Source organism: Sceloporus occidentalis, unplaced genomic scaffold (genome assembly GCF_023333645.1).
Source record: "Sceloporus occidentalis isolate IW3139 unplaced genomic scaffold, rSceOcc1.0.p SCAF_351, whole genome shotgun sequence".
Lineage (NCBI taxonomy): Eukaryota > Metazoa > Chordata > Lepidosauria > Squamata > Phrynosomatidae > Sceloporus > Sceloporus occidentalis.
In genome coordinates, this window is record NW_028317331.1 from 430,001 (window position 1) to 455,559 (window position 25,559).

General features: G+C 52.7%; 2 protein-coding genes across 2 annotated transcripts in view; one reads left to right on the forward strand and one right to left on the reverse strand.

Annotated features, from left to right (window-relative positions):
- LOC149274060 (zinc finger protein 618-like) overlaps window positions 1-12,996 on the forward strand; it is a 24,379-nt gene extending 11,383 nt beyond the window's left edge. The window contains exons 4-11 of the mRNA XM_089505914.1: window positions 1,879-1,917; window positions 4,199-4,288; window positions 6,297-6,374; window positions 7,257-7,346; window positions 7,794-7,874; window positions 10,625-10,702; window positions 11,117-11,215; window positions 11,489-12,996. Coding sequence (XP_089362040.1) covers window positions 1,879-1,917; window positions 4,199-4,288; window positions 6,297-6,374; window positions 7,257-7,346; window positions 7,794-7,874; window positions 10,625-10,702; window positions 11,117-11,215; window positions 11,489-12,996 — 2,063 coding nt within the window. The remainder of the gene's footprint in view (window positions 1-1,878; window positions 1,918-4,198; window positions 4,289-6,296; window positions 6,375-7,256; window positions 7,347-7,793; window positions 7,875-10,624; window positions 10,703-11,116; window positions 11,216-11,488) is intronic.
- Window positions 12,997-19,587: 6,591 nt separating this feature from the next.
- On the reverse strand, window positions 19,588-23,878 carry LOC149274061 (cholesterol 7-desaturase nvd-like). Its single transcript, XM_089505915.1, has 7 exons — window positions 23,551-23,878; window positions 21,986-22,174; window positions 21,366-21,544; window positions 21,148-21,273; window positions 20,662-20,781; window positions 20,409-20,585; window positions 19,588-19,749 (listed from the first exon to the last, which is right to left on the reverse strand). The coding sequence occupies exons 1-7, from the start codon at window positions 23,876-23,878 to the stop codon at window positions 19,588-19,590; spliced, it is 1,281 nt and encodes a 426-aa protein (XP_089362041.1).
- Window positions 23,879-25,559: the final 1,681 nt, after the last annotated feature.

Below are 25,559 nucleotides of genomic sequence, written 5' to 3' on the forward strand. Positions count from 1 at the left end.
TAATATATAACATATAATATACAGTATACAATATATAATATACAAAATATGATATATAATATACAGTATACAATATATAATATACAATACACAATATACAATATATGATATATAATATATAGTATACGATATATAATATACAACACACAATATACAATATATAATATACAGGATACGATATACAAAATACGATATATAATATACAGTATACAATATATAATACACAATATACAATATACGATATATAATTTACAGTATACGATATATAATATACAATACACAATATACAATATACGATATATAATATATAGTATACGATATATAATATACAGTATACAATATATAATATACAAAATACGATATATTATATACAGTATACAATATATAATATACAATACACAAAATACGATATATAAGATACGGTATACAATATATAATATACAACATATAATATACAGTATACAATATATAATATACAAAATACGCTATATAATATACAGTATACAATATATAATATAATATGCAATATACAATATGTAATATACGATATATAATATACAATATATAATATATAATCTACAGTACGCAATATATAATATACGATATACAATATATAATATCCAATAAAAAATATATAATATATACAATATATAATATCCAATATACGATATATAATATACAATATACGATATATAATATACAATATACAATTATATAATATACAGTATACAATATACAATATACGATATATAATATACAATATATAATATACGATATATAACATCTTAATAACAAAATGCAAAAACCCTAAAACACTCCAATCCCGTCTCCGTGTTCAGGTCATTTCGCTGAATTCTATCATCCGGTCCTGGAAACATCGACTAATCTGTGATTAAAACGTATAATTAAATCCCGTCTCACTAAAAAGGCTTTCAGGCTATAAAAAACTAATGGGCCGGAAGATATTGCAATTAGACCGTCCGAGACAGACCGAGACCTTGTCGGAATAAGAAAGACTGTTCGGTGGAACCTTTCGGATTGATGTTCATCGACATCACGGAGATTTATCTTCCAACTCCGCTAAAATATTTACAAAGAACCCAACCGTGTTTCTCAATGTAAAAGAGTTTAGTTCCAGAGACACCCCGTGCCTGCGAGCGGCGAGACAGCCGTGGCGGCTGCACACAATGCCGTCCTCGTGTTCTCTTTTCATGTTTATCTCCCAAATTTGAGAATTAATTTGATGGGTTTGATCAGATTATGGCTTTTTTCCCTCCCGTTTTCCCCGAGCCGTTATCTTTTGTTAGAATAAGAGCGCTCTGTGATAATAAACGTGCTCGCATGGAGGCTGCGTTCAGCTGACAGCGGGATTCCATTATGGAGCCGTAACAGAATCATCCACAATCTCCATGGGATCTGCGGCGTTTAGTGAATTACCTGAAACCGTAAACTCTGCGTCTCGTCAGTTTATTGGAGACAATTTGTTTCGATAAGTTAGTGACGGCTCACAGAGGGGCGAATGTTACAGACCCCAACCCAGCAGCATACAGGAGGGGGCAAATCTTTTTAATGCTTGGGGTAACTTGCCTGAGTGTGATAGGCGTGTGCTGTCTATCAGCCTGTTCAGGTTAAAGATGCTGCTGTATCCGTTAACCCAGGAGTTTTTGGGGTAGAATTCCAGCAGTTTGGGCCAATCGCAGCCCCTTAAATGCTGGGTTTGTTCGGAAATTGTCTCCGAACAAATCTATAACAAATCTATTAAATTTCCCAAACAGCGTCTTTCCGTGGTGTTGATAAGATGAATTTGCCACAATATAGAAAATGAGGCGCGAAATGCTGTGAATTCAGTAATGGAGTGCTTTGCTGCGTCTCTTGCAGATAACGAAGCGGCGTCGGGCGAGGGAGCGTCGCAGGGAAGTAAGTACCGCACTCTGCTGCTTTTCTCACAGAAGCTGTTATTAGTTTGGAAATTTATCGTGTTGTTTTTGTGTGTGAATTCACCGGTTTATAGCGGTTTGTAACATACATTCTACAAGAGTGTCACATGAGCCGGCTGCCACGCTACATACACGGTACAGAAAACACGCAGTGCCCACAGTGAGCCGTTTCAGAGTTCTTGTTTTTTGAGAATATTTATATTTGGGCATTTCTTTTATACTAGTTGTTTTTGATACATGGTTATAAAGTTGGTGCCTTTGATATCTACCATCAATGCTCAGATTCTGTGTTCTGATGCGTATTTAATGTCGCAGCTGTTTTCGAGCTTGGAGGTAAGTGTCTTTCGTGGCCGTTTGCATCAAATATGAAATAAATTTCTTCCGAAACGGGCAAATTCGTTCCAGGACACAGTTAAAATCTGACATTTACTGACCGCCGCTGGCCAACGCGCGCAAAGAGCGTCGGAGCGAAGTCTCCGGCATTCCCCGCTCTCCCCTCTCGTATATTCACGCAAAATGTCACCGACGCTGCCATCGAGAGATCTGTAAATCTTTTCTATCTTTTAGATAATCTCGTTTCTATTTTATATCTTTACTTCGCTGAGTTATGGCTTCGCGTCATGCTGTCGGAATAATATCGGTGTTCGTGAGTAGCCAGGGTTACCCCCAAGTTAACAAAAGGAGAGAAAGTAACATCAGAGGACCGTGAGGAGTGGGGGTGAGAGAGATATGGAGCGTGAGGAGTGTAAGGAGACTAAGTGAGGAGCGACAAGCATGAGAAGCGAGGATAGTAAGAAGGGTGAGGAGCATAAAGAGTGGCTTAAGGAGCGAAATGAGTGAGGAAAGTATGAGGATGGTGAGGAGAGTCAGGAGTTCAAGGAGAGTAAGGAGCGCGGATCATGAAAAGTGAGGAGAGTAAGGGATATGAGGAGCGAGGAGTGTGATGAGAGCGAGGAGTGTGATGAGAGCGAGGAGTGTGATGAGAGCGAGGAGTGTGATGAGAGCGAGGAGTGTGATGAGAGCGAGGAGTGTGATGAGAGCGAGGAGTATGATGAGAACGAGGAGTGTGATGAGAGCGAGGAGTGAAGAGAGTGATATCTGAACAGTGAGGGATGAGGAGTCGAAGGGAGTGTAAAGAGTGAGGAGTGTAATGAGAATGAGGAGCGAGGAGCATGAAGAGTGAGGAGTGTGGCTACTCACACCACGGCCCCTTTGCATTGTATTCTAGTTTGGCTGCCGTTATGAGAATTTAGAGGTAATTCACACCGAGCCTGAGATGGGGAGATTAGTTCTGTGTTTGTGAAGCGATTGTCCGGAGGGCCGGATATTGGATTGATGAGAATAAGCACAGCGTCTCTGACATGCCGGACGCAGAGCTGCCCGTATAGCGTGACTTCCCTGTCACAATCTTTAGACACCCCCGGTTATAATGTCTCAGGACCTGTTCACTCTCTCGGGAGGGAGGACTGGTGGAGTTTTTGGGACGGTAGGGCTGAGCTGGACTCATTGACTTTTTAGTAGATCAGTCCCTCCAGGCTCCCTCCGGTTAGTAGATCAGTCCCTCCAGGCTCCCTCCGGTTAGTAGATCAGGCCCTCCAGGCTTCCTCCGGTTAGTAGATCAGTGTCTCCAGGCTCCCTCCATTTAGTAGATCAGTCTCTCCAGGCTCCCTCCGGTTAGTAGATCAGTCCCTCCAGGCTCCCTCCGGTTAGTAGATCAGTCCCTTCAGGCTCCCTCCGGTTAGTAGATCAGTCCCTCCGGGCTCCCTCCGGTTAGTAGATCAGTCCCTCCAGGCTCCCTCCGGTTAGTAGATCAGTCCCTCCAGGCTCCCTCCGGTTAGTAGATCAGTCTCTCCAGGCTCCCTCCGGTTAGTAGATCAGTCCCTCCAGGCTCCCTCCGGTTAGTAGATCAGTCCCTCCAGGCTCCCTCCATTTAGTAGATCAGTCCCTCCAGGCTCCCTCCGGTTAGTAGATCAGTCCCTCCAGGTTCCCTCCGGTTAGTAGATCAGTCCCTCCAGGGTCCCTCAATTTAGTAGATCAGTCCCTCCAGGCTCCCTCCATTTAGTAGATCGGTCCCTCCAGGCTTGCTTTCGGGGGCTTTGCTCAGGGACCATCTGTTTTATGTGACCATCTGCATGCTTCACCCCCAGAAGGTAACGTCCGGGGTGTCCTGCGATCCTCGTTGTTGTGTTAATCGTCTCCCTCGTCCCCGCGCTCCCGCCATTCATGTACGCGTGCTAGCAGACGTCTTTTCATTCTTGCAGACAATTTTCGATACACGTGTGACATCTGTGGCAAAAAATACAAATATTACAGCTGCTTCCAGGAGCACAGAGACTTACACGCCGTGGATGGTGAGTATTCACACCTCATCTCTAGATGTAGACCCCTTTCCTACATTTCTCACCCCTGGGGCATCTGGATGGGGTATCTCTGCCGCTGCGTATGTTAGCGCTATGTATCCACACAGAGGGAGAGGTACATTATGTGAGAGGTGCAGGTCCGAGGGCATTTTCTGCGGTGTATTTCTGCCCCTTTACTGAGCGCTAACTGCCCTGAGTTCATGCCACGTTATCGCGATAGTGTCGGGGACCCGGTCTATATGTGTATTTATAGTGTCCCCAGCCCTGCCTCCTGTATAATGTAAGCTTACGTCAGTTATTCATTACGTGGACCATGCGCTCCCAACCTGGAAGGATTCCTGGAATTATAGGTAACAGTCCAGCCGCTCCGTATACGCAGCGAGGAGCCGCTCGGCAGAGGTGGGTTCTCCGCAGCTCTGGGGGAATGTATTCGGAGCTGGACAGATTAACAGACGGTGCAGTCCGGCGGTGAGCGGCGACACATCTGGAAGAACCTCCGCTGGGGCCGTCGACGTTTTACACAAATCACTCTTGGCGCTGGTCATTATCACTTTACTGGTATCGCTGGTCATTATCACTTTACTGGTATCGCTGGTCATTATCACTTTACTGGTATCGCTGGTTACCACCGTGGAGCCGGCAGGTCGGGGACGCGTCCGAAGCTGTGACCGGTGGAGACAGTCTGTTTGTAGACAGGGTTGTGGGGTATGGCGGGGATTGTTAACTAGTTAATGAATCATTTTGTGTTTGTTATATATATTGTGTCAGCTCCTCGTTCTGTTCATGGGGCTCCTCATTGGGCGGCTCCTCGTTCTGTTTGTGGGGCGGCTCCTCGTTCTGTTCATGGGGCTCCTCATTGGGCGGCTCCTCGTTCTGTTTGTGGGGCGGCTCCTCGTTCTGTTTGTGGGGCTCCTCATTGGGCGGCTCCTCGTTCTGTTCGCGCGGCTCCTCGTTCTGTTCGTGGGGCTCCTCATTGGCCGGCTCCTCGTTCTGTTCGTGGGGCTCCTCATTGGGCGGCTCCTCGTTCTGTTCGCGCGGCTCCTCGTTCTGTTCGTGGGGCGGCTCCTCGTTCTGTTCGTGGGGCTCCTCATTGGGCGGCTCCTCATTCTGTTCGTGGGGCGGCTCCTCGTTCTGTTCGTGGGGCTCCTCATTGGGCGGCTCCTCGTTCTGTTCGTGGGGCGGCTCCTCGTTCTGTTCGTGGGGCTCCTCATTGGGCGGCTCCTCGTTCTGTTCGCGCGGCTCCTCGTTCTGTTCGTGGGGCTCCTCATTGGGCGGCTCCTCGTTCTGTTCGCGCGGCTCCTCGTTCTGTTCGTGGGGCTCCTCCTCGTTCTGTTCGCGCGGCTCCTCGTTCTGTTCGTGGGGCGGCTCCTCGTTCTGTTCGTGGGGCTCCTCATTGGGCGGCTCCTCGTTCTGTTCGTGGGGCGGCTCCTCGTTCTGTTCGTGGGGCTCCTCATTGGGCGGCTCCTCGTTCTGTTCGTGGGGCGGCTCCTCGTTCTGTTCGTGGGGCTCCTCATTGGGCGGCTCCTCGTTCTGTTCGTGGGGCGGCTCCTCGTTCTGTTCGTGGGGCTCCTCATTGGGCGGCTCCTCGTTCTGTTCGCGCGGCTCCTCGTTCTGTTCGTGGGGCTCCTCCTCGTTCTGTTCGCGCGGCTCCTCGTCGTGGCGGCAGAAACGTGACCGGGAGGAAGCCGTCGGTCGCCGGGGCTCGGTGACTGAGCGGTTCTCTGGCTCCCTCCTGTGGCGCGTATGAGAACTGCACGAGGCAGAGTCCACGCAGACAACGGCTGGGGCCGCGGCTCCTCCACGTGACGTTTATTATCAGCCACACGCCTTGCTTTATGCCAGCAGCTCTTGGCGCAGCCACGGAGGGCCAAACAAACGTCTCCCGGCCGTAGATAGCGGGAATGGCGAGGCTGTGCTGGGGATGTGGCCGGGTTTTGTATATTTTTGTTTGCTTGGCGTGTAACACGTTTATGTTTTATTTTTATCGTTCTTTCTGTAGACACCTATATCCATATGATGGTAACTTCAGGGGAGGCCAAAGAAGAGGACCCTGAACCATTTCTCAAACTCGGTCCAAGTACGATCGGAAGCCACGACGATCCCCGCTTCGGTTCTAATCCCGCCGGCTGCGGGCGCCTAACATGCATGGCTGCTTCCCGCTCGCTGTTTTATTTTTTCTGTGATTTGTTCATTTTTTGCCATTTTCCCCTTTATTTCTGTATTCTTCACGCGCTCTCTGCAGGTCTCGCATGTAACCACCCGCCTGTCACTACCTGTCTGTAAAGTCACTTTATTTTACACATACGTGTCCGACCCGACCTTCTCGATCTGCGACTCTCAGCACTCTCGGCCGGTCAGGGCTCCGGGTGGCTTCCGAGTGTTTGTCGTTCCGATGTCTCTGTCGTTAGAGGCGTTTTTGTGCTCGTAGCCACAGCAGTCCCCTGTTGGAGGAGTTTATTAAGTTTATTTAGTAAATCTTGCCTTTTCGACGTGGCAAACACATCACGTATGGTGTGTTTTTTGGGGGGGTTTGGCCAAGCTCTCCCCCGAAAAGTAAACCGGTGACACTTTGTTTAGCCCGTGACCCCTTCTTAGTGGCAGAAAGTGGCAGCGGAGGCGCGTGGTGAGCGAGTGCGTGATCTGTATGGATGGAGCGAACCACATAGGAAAAGGAGCCCGCGGTGACCTCTCTGGGGCCACCATTTAGTGTCCTGTGACTTTCACACGCAGCTTTGGGTCAGAATATTCCGTTTTTAGTTTTTTTTTCGTGATCTACAAGATAAATTCATAAAAACTGTAAAAATCCGTTAAACTTCTTTTTAAGGACAATGTCAGATTTTAAACGTGTCGGTAATTTGCCTGTTTCTTCCACCAATACGAGGAACGTCAGTTTGGGGTCTGATGCCCCGGCGTTCGGGGGGCCGGATGACTCATATTAACCTCTCGTTTCCTCTAACAGAGACGGGGAATTACACCTGCGAATTCTGCGGCAAGCAGTACAAGTATTACACGCCGTACCAGGAGCACGTGGCCCTGCACGCCCCCCTCAGTGAGTACCGCGGCTCCTAGCGGGGAGACCCTCCGCGTCCCCTTCGTTTGCCCGATCTGCTTCACGGCGCGTCGAGTCAGTGATGTTTGAAAGAATGCCTTTGGTTAACGACACGTTTAGACGTTAGCGATGTGTTGGCTACGGTGAAGTTCAGCTCGTCGGGTTGCGGCGCGATCCGTGTCCGTTTATCCCACGCGTGTTCAGCTCCTCTGGTTGTTGCGGCGTGATCCGTGTCCGTTTATCCCACACGTGTTCAGCTCCTCTGGTTGTTGCCGCGTGATCCGTTTATCCCACGCGTGTTCAGCTCCTCTGGTTGCTGCGGCGTGATCCGTGTCCGTTTATCCCACGCGTATTCAGCTCCCCTGGTTGTTGCCGTGTGATCCGTGTCCGTTTATCCCACGCGTGTCCTCGGAGAGGGTTGTGAAGTGTTTCTTCTCTCCCCCCCAGAGAGCGTCTTCAACCTGGAAACCGACCCCAAGGCAGCGAATAACTACGACGAGACCAACAGCAACTCCCAGCACTCCAGCGGTAAGTGCCCCTCCCCCCGGAGTCATGCCAGAACCGCAGCGGCCCCGCGTGCACGGAGCCAAGTAGCTGGCGTGTTTTATACACGCAGTCCCAGTATATCCGTGTAAAGAGCAGTGGTTTTAGGAGAAATAAATTAATCAGAAATGAAACTCCGTAGAATGTTCCAGAAAATATCCAGAAGCTCGGGATTCTCTCGGTGACGCCGAGGCTTTTCCTTCCAGCAGGTTCCAGTCGAACTCACGCAGGGATGTCAGACATGGCCGGATCTGGGAACGTGACGGGCTGGCAAAAAGGTGACTTCCATTCTAATCCAGAACATACAGTTGTGCTAGGAATCTAGAACCACAGCCACAGAAGCAGAGCAGGAGATCCTAGAACCGCAGACACCAATCATGGCTACCAGGAGAGACCCCAAACCAGAGAGGCAGAAATTAAGCAGGAACTCCAGGGAAGACCTAGAATCACAGAAGCCTACAGAGAGATCTAGGTCAACAAAGACAAACCTAGAACCCTCCACACAAAGAGATGCATTCTTTATACATATTCTATATATATTATTATTGACGTTCTAAATGTGGTCATTTTGTCCTTTTGGTTACTTTAGAACCGGCCAATCCAGTCATCCCCAGCCCGTTCCCTCTGTTACAAGGTAGGTCCCCACCCCGTCCGTCCGTCCGTCCGTCATACACCCACCGCTTTAATGGGTTTATCTGCGGTTCTGTCCACGACCTGCATAAAAATTCCCACAAAACAGAACCAGATCGCTCGACAATCTGGAACGTCAGGCCTGGGAAATGTTCTTTTATTATGAGTTCTAGAGCAGTTCTAGAGCAGGCCTGATATTGTAAAAAGACATTTTGCCGTTTTCAGTGTTTTTGGTATGTTTGGGAATATTTCTGCCGCATGCCGTCTGACCTGAACCCCGGGCACTTTGTGTCTTAGATTTGTGTCCGTGGAGTCACCTCGCTCAGTGTTTAGCGTGTAACGTGTAACGTGTAGCCGGGGCCCGGGGGGGGGGGTGATTAGGGTCCTGGTTTTATACACTTTATTCTCATTCATTATCCGACCCCTGACCTCTCCTCACCCCACGTTAGGACTTTGTATCTGGGGATGAGTTCGTATTTAGCGTGTGGTCGGTTTGGTGGTTATACAGGTTCCCGGGATCCCGCCACGTAACGGACCCCCAAAGGCTGCCGCTGGGGTCCCGGGGCTGATTGGGGCTTTTGTTAGGGCTGCAGAATATGAGGCTCTTGTGCTTTAAACGTTCTGGAACCTTCTGTTCATCGTAATCTTTGTGTTTCTCTTGAATCTTCCGAGGCAAGGGATGGAAGAAAAAGATAAAGAGGAAGGAAGATTCCGGCAACAAGCCGCTGAAAGAAGAGAAGAGTAATAAGGCTGAAGGTGCGTCCTGAGACATGGGGGGGATCTACCCGAGGGGGCTGCACACACACACACACCTCTACATGTATGTTGCATGTTTATCACTCGATAGAAGACACGCAGATTTATTCTGTAGTCATCTATGTTAATCCTGGAGGAAGAAGTCCTACCCTGCAGAGCTTACAATCCGTGGTGATCAGAATTTGCGGTCTGTGGGGATCTGTGACCTTTGAACTTTCTACTGAATGCCTAATCTGTCAGGGTTTAATGACCAACAGAGCTTGCAATCTATGGGGCTCTAGCCGCGTGTCTCGTTCTGGCAGACCGGCACATATTTTCAGAGGGGCAGTTAAAGTCACCGTTTGCCCCGCAGACTGAGTCTCCGTAGACATTTGTGGAGCAGAACCTCGGCGGGGTAGTTCTCTGCCGTTCGGGGCGAGTAGGGTAACTACGTTTGGTATATGTGAGTGTGTTTGCTGCGGTGCGCGAGCCGCCGGGACATCTCGTCATTGGGCCCCTCGGAGCCATCGTCCCAACGCATCAAAGGTTCGTGGAAATTAGTTAAAGGTCCAGACGGCGCCCCCCCTTGTCTCATGTATCCGGACGCGGTTTGGGCCACGCTGGCTCAGTGACTTGTAATAATTGTCTGTTTTGCCCCATTAATGGATGTAATTGGGGTGATCCAGGGGTCAGGGCTTCTCGTGGCTGATGGGGCCAGGAGCCGGGATAGAATGCGTCCCATCGGGGGGGGGGTATATGACGTGTTCCTATCGGGGCAAAATGTTATCTGAGGCTCCCTGGGGCTGTGACCCTCTCTCTGCCTCCGAGTACTAGAGCAGACCCTAAGCAAAGAGCTTACAATCTAGTCCAATGGACCAGTGCCCAGAGAGTCCGGTGCTGTAAGTAGATAACCTGTCCCAAGGAGCTTACAGTCTAGCGGTATAACGGGAGGCTCGGGGACCTTGCGATTCGTTGTGGGAGACCCTTATGCCAGGAGTGTCTCCTTGACTCGTGTTGGTATAAGTCGGCCGTTCCGGGTTTCACTTTCCGTGTGTTCCTCTGTCTGCCGTTATTCCTCTGAGAGCAGCTTATTACACCAATAGACTGTAAGCTCTTCAGGGCAGGCCCTCGACTCTGCGATAGCGACAAGTAAACAATTTTCCCTGACTACATTGAAAGATACCAACTAGAATGCACCCGGTTTAACCTTTTCAGTGCCATGCATAGAGTTGCGTGGCTGAAGACCCCCTGCACCCATCTTACCCTGATGCAGACCCCCCCCCCCCCCCCGGAGACCCCGCGGGTTACGTTTTTTGCTCAGCTGGCATTGACAGAATTCTTTGTAAATCCCACACGTTGTTTTCTCACAGAGCCGTACACGTGTGGTGCATGCGGGATTCAGTTCCAGTTTTACACCAATCTGCTGGAGCACATGCAATCTCATGCCGGTGAGGACCCGTCCCGTTCACAGGCGTCTTACCGGATCGAGCCCGTTATCCGTGTTTGGGGGGTTAGTTATCTCACGGCGGCGTTAGGACCGGGGATAAGGTGGCGTTAGCGTGCCGACCTGCCGTGTGTACGTTGCGAGGGTTCCCTGCATGCGCTGTTTACGTGGATCGGTTATTGGACGCGTTAATCGCCCCGCCGCTCCTCCTCATCTCAGGTACGCTGGTGTCGCGCAGGAGCCGGGTTGGTTTAGTTTGTGATGCCGTCAGAGGTTTACTGTTCGCTGCATCTGATCTGAATCTGCTTCCTGGGGAGTATCAGAGACGAGCTCCCCGCACACGGGCAACGCACACGGGCAACGCACGCGCCGACGCACGCGCCGACACATACCTTCTTTCTCTCGTCTCTCCTCTTAGCCGACAATGAAAACAACATTTCCACAAACCAGGCGAGATCGGCTCCGCCGGCCGAAGAAAACTGGAAGCCTCAACCCCAAAGAAACAGCAGTAATAACGGTAAGTGCTTCGCGTGTCAGGGTGGTTGGTGGGGTTCGGCGTAAGGTGGTCCGCAGCCCCCCCCCGCAGCTCTTTGTGATAAGTGTAGGTTGACATGTCCGTGAAGTGAAGATGTTCCTCTCTATGTTCTGAGCTCTCGCTGTGAGCCCGTTTGTTATTTTACATCCGTGTATCCAAGCCGAGGGGTCAGAGGGCGACGTTTCTCCCTCCCGTCTCTCGTTCAGCGACTCCACGATCTGGAATTCTTCACAGATTTCTCCTTTTTTTTTGCAGTCGCCGCAGCCGCGCCGGCCAACAACTCCCTGCCCGAGAAGGAGCGGCAGCACATCGCCGAGCGCCTGCTGAGGGTCATGTGCTCGGACCTCGGAGCCCTGAGCGTGGTCAACAACAAAGACTTCCTGAAACTGGCGCAGACGCTGGTGGACACCGGAGCCCGCCACGGATCGTTCTCGGTCAACGAGATTTTGGGGAACATGAACACCTTGGCCCTGAAGCATTTACCTCGAATGTACAACCAGGTGAAAGTGAAGGTGACCTGCGCCCTGGGGAGCAACATCTGCTTGGGCATCGGCGTCACGTGCCACTCGCAGTACGTCGGCTCCGACTCCTGTTACATCCTCACGGCGTATCAGGCCGAGGGCAACCAAATCAAACGCTACGTCTTGGGTATTAAGGACATGGACAGCAGAGACAGCGGGGAGTTCATCCATCAGTGGGTGCAGAATGTCCTCTCCGAGTTTGTGATGTCAGAGATCAGGACAGTTTATGTCACGGACTGCAGGGTGAGCTCGGCTGCTTTCTCCAAGGCCGGGACGTGCCTGCGCTGCTCAGCCTGCTCCCTGAACTCGGTGGTACAGAGCGTGCTGAACAAGCGCACGCTGCAGGCTCGCAACATGCACGAGCTTATCGAACTTCTGAACGTCTCGGAGGAGCTGGCCGGGTCCTCGGGGATCTCCAAAGAGACGTTTGGCTCCTTGGAGGAAACGTCTCCCCCGCCGTGCTGGAATTCGGTGACGGACTCGCTGCTGCTCGTCCATGAACGGTACGAGCAGATCTGCGAATTCTACAGTCGGGCGAAGAAGACGAGCGTCATACAAACGCTCAACAAGCATCTACTGAGCAACTTGGCCGCCATTCTCGCTCCGGTGAAACAAGCCGTGATAGAACTGAGCAACGAACGCAGGCCGACGCTGCAGCTCGTCCTCCCCACCTACGTCAAGCTGGAGAAGCTCTTCACCTCGAAGGCGAACGACGCCGGAGTCATCAGCAAGCTTTGCCACCTCTTTCTCGAGGCGCTGAAGGAGAACTTCAAGGTGGACACCGCGCATAAGGTGGCGATGATCTTAGACCCGCAGCAGAAGCTGCGGCCCGTCCCGCCGTATCAGCACGAAGAGATCATAGGCAAGGTCTGCGAACTGATCGGCGAGGTGAGAGACGGGGCGGAAGAGGCAGAGTTTGAGACGCCTCCCAAAAAAGGCCGACAGGCGGCGGAGACGACCAAAGTGCAGGACGACGAGCGCACGGGGAAGAACGAAGTCTACGACTATCTCCAGGAGCCGCTGTTCCAGGCCACCCCAGACCTCTTCCAGTACTGGTCGTCCGTTGCCCAAAAGCATAAAAAACTTTCCAAACTTGCCTTCTGGCTCCTGGCCGTCCCCGCCGTGGGAGCGCGGAGCGAGTGTGTCAATATCTGCGAACAGGCCCTGCTCATCAAGAGAAGGAGGCTGCTCAGCCCCGAGGATACCAATAAAGTCCTGTTTCTGAAGTCAAACATGCTTTAAACCAACGTGAACTTTTCTCACTAAAGCGAAACACTGTTCCAAAAAACTTAAACTGAGTGAAATGATTAAAAACAAAACTTTGAGCTCAAAACACTGTGGACCTCAAAACAAACGAAGCAAGTAGAACCCGGAACCAAGTAGAACCCGGAACCAAGTGCTTCTTCTGTTTGGAAAGGAAGGAGGATCGGGCGGTTTGCGGGATTCCTAACGACGCGACGCATTCGTGGACCGCGTGTGAGCGAGACGAGGGTGACCTTACAGGCAGCTGACTTCCAAATCCACGAGTATCCTTTCTGTGCTCCTTCCAGGGCATCGGCCGAGTCCCACTTCCGTACCGTGTATATGAGGAAGGTGGCTCGCCCGACGCGTTTCTTTGGCCAATAGGGACCGGGACGGTTATTTTCGTTGCCAGCCTCCATTCCCTGTTTTAGTTTTTCCGAGCATTTTCTAAAGGGAAGCGATACGATGTCATTCATTTTATTTTTAGAATGCGAGGAAAGATTCTGTTTTAACCCCATTTTCTGAACTACTGTGACCCCCGCCGAGCATAACTTCCATGACGAAATCTGTTCTATTAGGTAAATAAGCTGTTTCCTCTTCTAATTTATAAGCAGTATGGAATGTATCCTTTTGCCGAGCAGTGATCGTGAATGTATGTGTCTCACAAAGCATGTTCCCGGCAGCACAGGGGCCACAAAGCTGCCGCGAGGCGAGGGTCTCGCTGCCGGACACTTTAAACGCAAAAAACTTTTCCACGCCGGCCAAAGAAGTCTAAGTTATCCGGGGGCTGCCGTTTGGTACTCGGTGCGCCCCCCCCCCTCCGTCCCGTATCGTCTCCCGTTATCTCACCCCAAGACCGACCATCAAATAAAAACCAACAGCCGGTCTTCAACTGGTGTTGGGCAGAGAGTTATGAGAGTTGTAGTCCAGCTTCTGCTGAAGGTTCCTCTGTTTTTGTCCCTTCCCTGATACTCGTGACAGTTTTGGTTGCGCGCCTCGCGTGTCTCCCGTTCAGACGTTAAATACTCCGGGTGAGAGAAGTCAGGAATTATGGGAACCAAACCTTTTGCACATGAAGACGTTTGTGAACGCGTTTTGGTGACGTGCAATATTTCATGTTTATTTTGTACACGTTGTACTGTTTATATAAAAGAGAACGTGGCCGCGTGCACACGCGTGACCTCTGCACACACACGCTTCTTTTATTTTCTTCTAAACTTCTACTTTATCCTTTTACCAGCTGAAGGGACGCTTTGAGACGGTTATAGTGGTTTTACACGGCACCGCTCCTCACTCCCCGTCACCCGTACACGGCGCCGCTCCTCACTCCCCGTCACCCGTACACAGCGCCGCTCCTCACTCCCCGTCACCTGTACACAGCGCCGCTCCTCACTCCCCGTCACCTGTACGCGGCGCCGCTCCTCACTCCCCGTCACCCGTACACAGCGCCGCTCCTCGCTCCCCGTCACCCGTACACGGCACCGCTCCTCACTCCCCGTACACTGCACCGCTCCTCACTCCCCGTCACCCGTACACGGCGCCGCTCCTCACTCCCCGTCACCCGTACACGGCGCCGCTCCTCACTCCCCGTACACGGCGCCGCCCCTCACTCCCCGTCACCCATACACGGCGCCGCTCCTCACTCCCCGTCACCCGTACACGGCGCCGCTCCTCACTCCCCGTCACCCGTACACGGCACCGCTCCTCACTCCCCGTCACCCGTACACAGCACCGCTCCTCACTCCCCCTCACCCGTACACGGCGCCGCTCCTCACTCCCCGTCACCCGTACACGGCGCCGCTCCTCACTCCCCGTCACCCGTACACGGCGCCGCTCCTCACTCCCCGTCACCCGTACACGGCGCCGCTCCTCACTCCCCGTCACCCTATAAGGGTCACTAATCCACGTTCCCCACGCCTGACGCTGTTCTCCACCAGAACGCACTTTGTAGTTGGGCCAAAGTTGAGCTCTCAGAAGATCACAGCTCCAACCTTCACGTCACGTGAAGCTCTCGTTCGCAGATTGGGGAAGTCGCATTATGTCGGGACGAGGCTTCGCGGTTTTGGCTTTAGGGCTGTTTTAGGTCGGTGCACGGATTGCTGGGTCTCTTGACCTCTTCCTTCCTGACCCGATACAGAATCAAAAACAAAATACCTCAATAACCCCCAAAGAGCGCCATTAAGCAGACGGCCCACGTAGCTTTTATACCCCATCCTCCTCTACAGGTCTCGGTGCTGAGGGGGGATTCTGTGAAACGGGGGCTTTCTTTGTTCTTCAGGATTATTCATGTTTTTCTGTAGAAAACGTTCATCTGATGTCATTTTTTACATTCTAAGTATTTGTGGCGGATGACGTTGGGTCGCGGATGACGCTGGATGTCGGAGGTCGGGGCTATTCCGGGGTGAAGTCCTTTTTTACCAAATCAAATCTATCGACCAAATGAATACAGAGCGGGGGGATTCTTATTCAGCCACTTCGGGAGGGTCGCCGGCTGGGTGGACTTTTGGGGTCCTTTAGGGGAATAATCAGATTTTCAATGATCTTTGATCAGAAACCCCCAAAGCCCTAACAGAACAGCCGCTAAGGATCAAACCCACCGGGGTCTTCCTACTTATAGAAGAGATAACGGAGTGGGCGCTCGGCTTCTAACGCGGGGTCACCTGGCCCGCAGGCGAGGCTTCCCACCATTTACTATCAACGATTCTCCAGAGTGATTTACAGCAAGTCGAATGTTTCTGTTAATCTGATAATTCTATTTGTTGCTATGGTAATAAGACCACTTTTGAAACTATCCCGGGAATAGCTGTTTCTGTCGGGGGGTTTAATCTCTCGGTTCCGGGCGTCAGACACTGGATAGCGTTAGGGTAACACTGGGACGGGTAACACGGAGCCGGCCTCAGTATTAAAATCTCTCATGTATTAATGCGACGGGCACAAAGCGGCTGTCGGGACGGCGTCAGCGAGTGCATCGCGCAGGTACAACCGCAATACTACACCATCCCCCCGTATCGCCGTCAGATCGTTCTCTCTGCTGCCGATAATCCCGTCTCCCGACCCCCCTCGGTTTTTGTTCTTTTCTAGCAGCACAATATTTTTATACGACTGCCGGGGGCCGGCGTGTGGCCCTCACATCACTGGGAACTTCAATGTGCTGGTCGCTGGCGCCACGTACTGTATTATTAAAGCGTCAATAAAACCTAAAAATGTGAAGAATAAGTTAGGATTCGCCTTTTGCTGCCCCCCCCCCACTGGATTCAGATCAGCGTTCTGATTGGTCACCGACCAGAGAACTTCCAGATCAGACATTCTGGAGCAATAAAGTATTAAAAAAAAACTGCGTAACCTTGAACTTGTTTTCGTGAAACGTTATTTTTCGGATGTTACCGTTGGATGCGGAGTAATCCAGGTTCCAGGGTCTGTTTGCAGGGGGCTGGGTTCGGTCGCCGTTGGCCCCCTGGACCGGTACTTTGTGCTGGATTCCCCTGCTCAGAGACACCCCCCCCCCCGCATTGGCTAGACCCCCGTTTGCGATGGGTCTCTGGTGGGTTTTTTGGGAATACAGTTAATTAAATGCTTCACGAATAACGAATTACTAAAACCTTTTTCAAAAACTGCCACCAAAATCTCCCTAAAAAAGTTAGTTTTTTTAACATCCAGGCAGCCAAAAACCCCAATTACAGGCAATAAGTCTTCGAAAAGTGTTTACTGCGCATGCTACGAGTTGATCCCGCCTCCGAACGCCGGCCAACCAATCACAAAGTGTTTTATTTTGGTAACTTTAATGTACATTTTTTATTTGTAGACCAAAGATGGGGATTGTGTAGGGATTGGAACGCGCGTCGCACTCCCGGAGGTCAGCGCATCGCACTCCCGGAGGTCAGCGCGGGGTCACGTTCTGTCCTCGTCTTCTGTTTGGTGATTTTAACGTTTACCGATGGTGACAAAATGATAACTAAATAAAATATACGTCCAAACGAGAAAAAAAACCAAAAAACTTTCCTGGCTTTTTCCTTCCCCTGTACAGGTTCCAGAAAGTTCCGCGTTTAATAGATGATTATTTCTTGTTAAAATAAACACTATTTTGTGATATCAGAAGCCGAGATGGGAAAATCCATGAAACCCGAAGCTGATTTTCTGTCTGTATCGTGTTTATGATTTTACAATAAAATTTACATTTAGAAAAAAACCAAGCTTTTGGAATTAAAGAGCGAAAGTTTGATTTTTATCCTCATTCCGCCCTTTTTGCTGAAATCCTCTCAACTCCTGAGATCGAGCGATCGAGGACACGTCGGATCTAACAATTGGTTCGATTCACTGAGAAGGTGAGTGGTTGGTCACGTTAAGGGTTAAATCAGCTGACCAGCCTCGACTCCAGTCGCAGACCCTCGCATTAACCCTTGATAATCTGCAGGGGACGTTCGAGGGACGGGGTGCAAATCGAATGTGACTTCGGATGACCTCGCCTGTAACACACAAAGTGACACCCCATGCTATAGTGAATAAAACTCGAGGTCCCCAGGGGCTGTTGAAGTCCATAGAGGTGCAATACCGGTTTGTAGCACTGGGGGGCACCGGTGTGCAGAAGTACGTGACAACACCCCCAGCACTTACTTTAGAAGATGATGCGTTGCTGTATTTTTTGCGGGGCTCTTTATTGCGAGGAGCAGGGGCTTCGCGGATCATCGCTGTGTGGACCCCCCCAGCAGGGATTTTTATTTAATTGGTAAAACTTCACCCCCCCAGTGGGTGATAAGGGGAGGCACAGCTTTTAATATTTTTACCCCTCTCCATTCCCTGCTAGAGGGGCATAACCCCCCAATGCTTATTTAAGTTCCCCTCACTGCAAGGGGGCAGAGCGCAATTACTACCCCCCCCCAGTTACTACACAGCGAGTTTACCCGCACGGAGGGGTTTTTATTTTGCGATCTGGACTCGCACTTTAGTGAATTGCCTCAAATGAGGATAAATTCGTACAAAACTCTCTCCCCCAAAGAGCTTACAGTCTAATGAGACAGCAGCCCCTCCCCGGACCCCCATCGATACACGCGGGTTATTGAGTTTAAATTTTTTGGTAACTCGTGATGGAGACCCAAATATGGCGGAAATCTGCGAATAACCAACACGCGTGTGTCACGGGGTCTTTAATGTGGGGACAAACGGGGTAATTAAAGCATCATACACGTGATTAGAAGAGAAGTAACACCCAGCATGCACCAGCCCCGCACGTCCTGATTCTTAACCCTTTGATATCGCGGCATCGCATTTAGACCCCGCAGTACTATGTACAGTTAAGGCACTTGTTAGAGACATGCAGCTCCCCTCGAGTCTAACGAGACCCCCAGACCTTTAAGGCACCCTTAAACTAAACGCAGCGCAGGCAACGTACCAAAGCTGCGGCCCGGGGGGCTGTAAATGGGGTCAGTCCGGGGCAGATTACCCCACATGCTCGGAGCCTGGATTGCATGTCACCCTTCACTGGGGCAGGTGGATCACGCTACAGACCCTTGGGTGCTGTCTGGTATAAAAAAAGGGTAGCGGGTTAAGGCCCATTCTGCTAGTTAGTAAATAAGGCACGTTACGGGGGGCTCTGCCCACTATAGAATTTTACAAAAAAACACTTAAAAAAATAAAATAAATGTCCCTCCGGAGGAGGTTTTTTTTAAATAAAAACTGACGTGGCTCTGTGTTGGATGCCCCGGCTCGGAGGTAAATGGCCCAGTTCTGCGTTGGATGCCCCGGCTCGGAGGTAAATGGCCCAGCTCTGCGTTGGATGCCCCGGCTCGGAGGTAAATGGCCCAGTTCTGCGTTGGATGCCCCGGCTCGGAGGTAAATGGCCCAGCTCTGTGTTGGATGCCCCGGCTCGGAGGTAAATGGCCCAGTTCTGCGTTGGATGCCCCGGCTCGGAGGTAAATGGCCCAGTTCTGCGTTGGATGCCCCGGCTCGGAGGTAAATGGCCCAGCTCTGCGTTGGATGCCCCGGCTCGGAGGTAAATGGCCCAGTTCTGCGTTGGATGCCCCGGCTCGGAGGTAAATGGCCCAGCTCTGCGTTGGATGCCCCGGCTCGGAGGTAAATGGCCCAGTTCTGCGTTGGATGCCCCGGCTCGGAGGTAAATGGCCCAGCTCTGTGTTGGATGCCCCGGCTCGGAGGTAAATGGCCCAGCTCTGCGTTGGATGCCCCGGCTCGGAGGTAAATGACCCAGCTCTGCGTTGGATGCCCCGGCTCGGAGGTAAATGGCCCAGTTCTGCGTTGGATGCCCCGGCTGAGAATGGTAGTTTCAAAACATACTAAAAACACGGGGAGCAGCCGAGAGCCATGTATATCCGCGGTCGGGGCCCCCAGCTGTGGAAACCGCCTCCGAAGCGGAGATAAAGAGTTAATAACGCGGGCAGGGGGGGGGGGTTGGGCGGAGTTACAGCCCAAAACTAGAAAAAAATTTGAATATAAAAAATAAATATTTCATTATTCACGGTTTGAAAGTCTATTTTCCCTTCGCTCTGAAATCCGCGTCCCGCAGACGCCTCGCGGCCGAGGAGTGTTTGCGGATTGGTGGAATAGGCGAAGGGGGGGCGGGGAGTGGGCGGCGCTCACGGGTCACCAATCCAGGCCGTGTTTCTGGAAGCTGAAACGCGGGCTGTTCTCGCTGTAGAACTGGGAGTACCAGCGCCGGTGCTTCTGGATCGCCGCGTCCTCCTTCACCAGCAGCGGTTTGGAAACGTATTTCTTGTTATTCCAGATCATGACATCCCTTTCAAACTGGAGACAGAAACGTTAGACTCCCGACAGTCCACGCTCCCCCAACAGTCTGCGGCCACCATCACCACGCTCCCCCCAACAGTCTGCGGCCACCATCACTACTCCCCCAAGAGTCTGCAACCACCATCACCACGCTCCCCCAAGAATCTGCATCCACCATCACCACGCTCCCCCAAGAATCTGCAGCCACCATCACCACGCTCCCCCAACAGTCTGCAGCCACCATCACCACGCGACCCCAACAGTCTGCAGCCACCATCACTACTCCCTCCCAACAGTCTGCGGCCACCATCACCATGCTCCCCCAACAGTCCTCGGCCACCATCACCACGCTCCCCCAACAGTCCCCGGCCACCATCACTACTCCCCCCCCCCAACAGTCTGCGGCCACCATCACCACGCTCCCCCAACAGTCCTCGGCCACCATCACCACGCTCCCCCAACAGTCTGCGGCCACCATCACCACGCTCCCCCAACAGTCCCCGGCCACCATCACTACTCCCCCTCAACAGTCCGCGGCCACCATCACTACGCTCCCCCAACACTCTGCGGCCACCATCACTACGCTCCCCCAACAGTCTGCGGCCACCATCACTACGCTCCCCCAACAGTCTGCGGCCACTATCACTACGCTCCCCCAACAGTCTGCGGCCACTCACCTGAATACATTCTGCCCTTAATATGCTCTTGGGAACCACCGCCGGTACACTTTTCTGGTAGTAGATACTGTGAGAAACCTTCTGAAGCAGAGGTTCCTCTGGTGTCACATAATGCAAGATGACTCCAGACCCCAAGAAGGAGTGATTGAAGGTGAGGAACACTATCCCAGGGCCCACCTGAAACATGTAGCTTTGATGAGTATATGATGAGGGGGAGGTTACCCGGGGTCTGCGCCGGTGCTGAGCCGTTTACCTGTCTGGCGACAACGTGAAAATCAAGCAGGGGAACTTGGATCCCGAACAGGAGCAGAGTGTGGTCCAGCAGCATTTTGGAGCAGTGCTTGTTGGGGGCCGACTCGGGCATCCACTCCACCTAAAGAAACACAACACAAGAGGTCCCATAAAGAGAGGGGCGAGGGGGCTACGAGCCCAATGGCATCTCACTAAAGAGCCATAAACCGCCGGCATGAAGGGTTAATGTGAGCGGAAGTATCGGCTCTGATATCGCCCAGCGTGGTCGGTCGCCACAAGTCGTCTCACGTAGGGTTAAACCTGCCCCAGGGGCACAGCCCCCTGTATATGGTGCACCGTGACCACCTTCCCGCCCCTTAAGGGTAAACCGGCAGCAATGCACCGACGACTCCTCAAATTCCTTCAGAGACGGCGCATGCGCAGACGGACTGGGGCATAAACCTCGAGCCCGGGGCATAAACCTCGAGCCCGCGCGTAAGGCAGGTACCTTCCAGGAGTGCTTGACGAAGTCCCAGGTGTTGGCTTTGGTATACCGCAGATCCACGCCGCTAACGATCCCCGGCTCGTGGAGGAACTTCAGGTGAGCGATGTCCGCCGCGTTCTCAGGAATCTCCTGCGAGCAGAAGCCTAGGAGTTACATCAGCCCGTGGATGGCCCGTCCACACCGGCCCCTGATTCTCCAACCCCGGCCCCACGGTAACCTACCTCGATGTGCGCGTTGATAAAGTGCTCCGTCCGGCCGCGGTACACCCATTCCTTGCTGGTGATCTCTTGCTGCTCGGGAACGGCCCACGTGGGCTCAATACCGTCACAATGATACCAAACGAAGATCGTCTCGTTCACCTCGCAGGACGGCCACGTCTTGATTTTGGCAAAGTCCGGCACTGGAATTGGGGGAGGGGTAACTGAATGATTGACAGCCTGGGGGCCAAACATCTCGAAACATCAACACGGTAAAGATCGCAAGCCTTTGAGACCACGTCATATACCGGGAGCTCTCGGGTGCTTGCGGTCTAACGCGGTTACGTCTTAAGCAAACATACTGTCTCTTTCCCCCTAAACGCCCCCCCCCCCCCGTGACGTCACATTCTATACGTTCAGCCATCTGAAGACCCCGCTGGGAGAAGCTGAACCACAAGCCGCCCAAAACACGGAGCCAAAAACATGTCTTATTCACCCTCATTGCAGAAAAGGACTGAGCCGGACCACCCATCAGCCCCGCAACACCAGACCAAGTCCAGTCAATTTACACCCCGTGGCTGGCGGAAGAGACCACAGTGAGGTTACAGACTGTAAATGCCCCAACGGAGGGTAGATAAACGTACCTTTTTCGGCGTATGGAATCCGCGCACATTTTCCATCTTCTCCACGGAACCGCCACCCATGGAAGGGACACTCTATACAGTCGCCGACCACCCGGCCGCCCACGGCCAGATTGGCACCAAGGTGGGGGCAGTAAGCATCCACGACGTACACTTTGCCTTCCTGGGTGCGGAACACCGCGATCTGCTCGCCTGCAAATACACGCGTGTTAAACTAAAGGGGGTTCTCGGGGCGCACAGCGGGAGCCGCGGGCCGGGAGGTTCTTAAAACCCCTCTTTATACCCCCCCCCAATGTCCCTGTCCAAAACCCAAACCGCTTAATGCAGGATATCGCGGTCACAATCTGCCCCGGGAGCATTTCATACAGTGAGCCAAAAACTACCCCAAACGCAGCACCCCCCCGAATACCCCAAATGCGCATACAGGGACTTTCCAGGGGTGAGAGGAGCAGTCCTGTGACTGCTCGGTGTATCCGGCACACAGAAGGGGTGCGACAGATTAACCTTTATATTTTGGGGGGGTTCGGGGCATCCGCCCAATCAGACGCCATCCCTTCCATGAAAAGGGAACTGACCGCATTCCGGACCCTGCCCCAGGAGAACGTTCTGGTTTTACGGGTAAAGCGGAAACCGAGGTAACTGCAGGTTATTGCCCCTGAGCGCCCCTCCCCCCAACACTGGGCACTAAGGGACAACTATTGCCTCCGACAGTAAAGGATCAAGGGCATCGGGAAGTTTATCTGCAGGAAAAGCTTCCGGCTGAGATTCAGGTGAAGGGTGACCGGGGCAGTTTATCATAAACCGCTCAGAACCACCCCGGCCGGCACAGCCCTCCCAACCCCAGAGTATACTGATGGCACGGCCCCCCAACCCCAGAGTATACTGCCCGCAGCACAGCCCCCAACCCCAGAGTATACTGACCCCCCCAACCCCTGAATATACTGCCGGCTGGCACGCCCCCCCCAACCCCAGAGTATACTGCCCGCCAGCACGGCCCCCCAACCCCAGAGTATACTGCCCGCCAGCACGGCCCCCCAACACCAGAGTATACTGGCCCCCCAACCCCAGAGTTACTGCCCGCCAGCACGGCCCCCCAACCCCAGAGTATACTGCCCGCCAGCACAGCCCCCCCAACCCCAGAGTATACTGGCAGCATGTGCTTGAGCTCTACCATACATGTTGCATTCGGGTAACAAGCGCACATATTGCCCCGGTTCCTGGTCGCCCCCCAGGAAGCCACCCCAGTATACACCAGTGAGATAATACCCCGGTGAATGCGAGACTGGGACCCAAAACCGATAAAAGTTTGATTTACCCCCAAGGATTTGTTATTCTCAGGACTGTGCAGGTGGGTCACATAGTAATACCCCCACTGGGGCAAAAACACCTGACCTAACATGTTTATCTCAGGCAACATGTGCAGCCCCTCATGGAATATTACAACCCCCCCCCATCACCCCCATACCCGCTGTTACCCCATCACCCCTCCATACCTGCTGTTACCTCCTCATTACCCTCCATACCTGCTGTTACCCCCTCATCAATGCCCAGCTGCCCCAGGCACTCACCCAGCACTGTCAGACTCCGAGTCTGTTGAGGTCCCAGCTCCCGGGAGCCCAGCACATGGTACCACCCGTTGGGGTAGACCGGAGGTAAGTCTCCCAGCCTGCGCCGCCTCTGCACCTGTCTGGCAGTGGCTGCCCGATCCCGGCCCCGCTCCGGCAGGTAGCCCACGTCCTCTGGGGCCCGGAGCAGCTCTAACGGGGCCCCCAGCACGCACCAAACCCCCAGCAGTCCCACCACCAGGGCGCCCAGTGCCAGCCAGGGTCCCAGGAGAGGCGCGGAGCCCAGAGCAGCCGCAGCCGCCAGCAGCCCGTACACCCCGACCCGATCCATCCCGCGCACTGCTCCGGGACCGCCCTCCGCGCCGCTTATATACCGCTCCATAGCAACCAGGCGCCCGCGGCTCCTCGCGCACTGCGCGGCTCCATAGATACGCCACGCTGCCATACCTGTCCGAGCACGTGCCCAGGCCACGCCCAGAGATTGTTTAAAGAGACACAAACCGGAAAAGTGGGTTCAGAAAGTGGGGAGAGAAAGGGGGGAGAGACTCAAACCTTAATTAGTTCCTCTCCTGTTAGATTCAGGAGCCGTATGTCTATCCCATGCGTGTTTAATACCCTCACTGTATTACCCTCCACCGCTTCTGCTGGGAGGCTGTTCCACTTATCTACCACCTATCCCATGCATGTTTACTTTTCCTCACTGTATTAACCTCCACTGCTTCTGCTGGGAGGCTGTCCTATTTATCTACCAGCCATTCAGTGAAGTGAAATTTCCGATCCCATGCATGTTTAAATTAGCCTCTACCGCCTCTGCTGGGGAGCTGTTCCACTTTGCAGACATGGCCCCGTGTCTGTACCCCCAGGTGTCTGTGTTGCGAAGCAGCACAAAGGTCAGAGATGGTGGCAGCCGGCATGCGGCCGAGCAGGTCTTACAGCCTCTCCCCCCTGGCCGGCGGATCTGCTGTCAATCGAGTTCAGTTACTTTCTATTATTTACTATTGGTTTAACCCAGCGAGCTCCGGGGACGGGCAGTCCTTCCAAATCTGAAACATACCCCAGCACCATTTCCCCCCAATGCTCCCAGATACCCCTTCTCCTCCCCCATACCCCTCTGCTCCCTGATACCTCTCTCCTCCCCGATACCCCTCTGCTCCCTGATACCTCTCTCCTCCCCGATACCCCTCTCTGCTCCTTGATACCCCCCCTCTCTCCTCCCCGATACACTCTCTGCTTCCTGATACCCCCCCCTCTCCTCCCCGATACCCCTCTGCTCCCTGATACCTCTCTCCTCCCCGATACCCCTCTGCTCCCTGATACCTCTCTCCTCCCCGATACCCCTCTGCTCCCTGATACCTCTCTCCTCCCCGATACCCCTCTCTGCTCCCTGATACCCCCCCTCTCTCCTCCCCGATACCCCTCTCTGCTCCCCGATACCCCTCTCTGCTCCCTGATACCCCTCTGCTCCCTGATACCCCTCTCCTCCCCGATACCCCTCTGCTCCCCGATACCCCCCTCTCTCCTCCCCGATACCCCTCTGCTCCCTGATACCTCTCTCCTCCCGATACCCTCTCTGCTCCCTGATACCCCTCTGCTCCCTGATACCCCTCTCTGCTCCCCGATACCCCTCTTCTCCCTGATACCCCTCTCTGCTCCCCGATACCCCCCCTCTCCTCCGTGATACCCCTCTGCACCCCGATACCCCTCTTACCTCCTAGAGGTGTCAGTAGCACAGAGGCAGAGCTCGATGGGACAGCGGGATATAGAGGCGAAATCGGGACTGCCCTGCACAAAGCGGGGCAGTTGGCAGGCATGGTATGAAGGCCTTAAAAGCCTCTGTAATATTTTGATAGAAAAGCGGAAAATGTTTATAAATTTCTGCAATAATTGGGAAAAACAGATTTCCAGCTAAAAATGGGGGCAGCCAAAAGCATTCCTATCAGTCCAGGGCCGGCCCGTCCGCCATCGCTCCCCCGATAACCCCTTCTGTGCCCCGGTGCAGGGCAGAGCGTGGC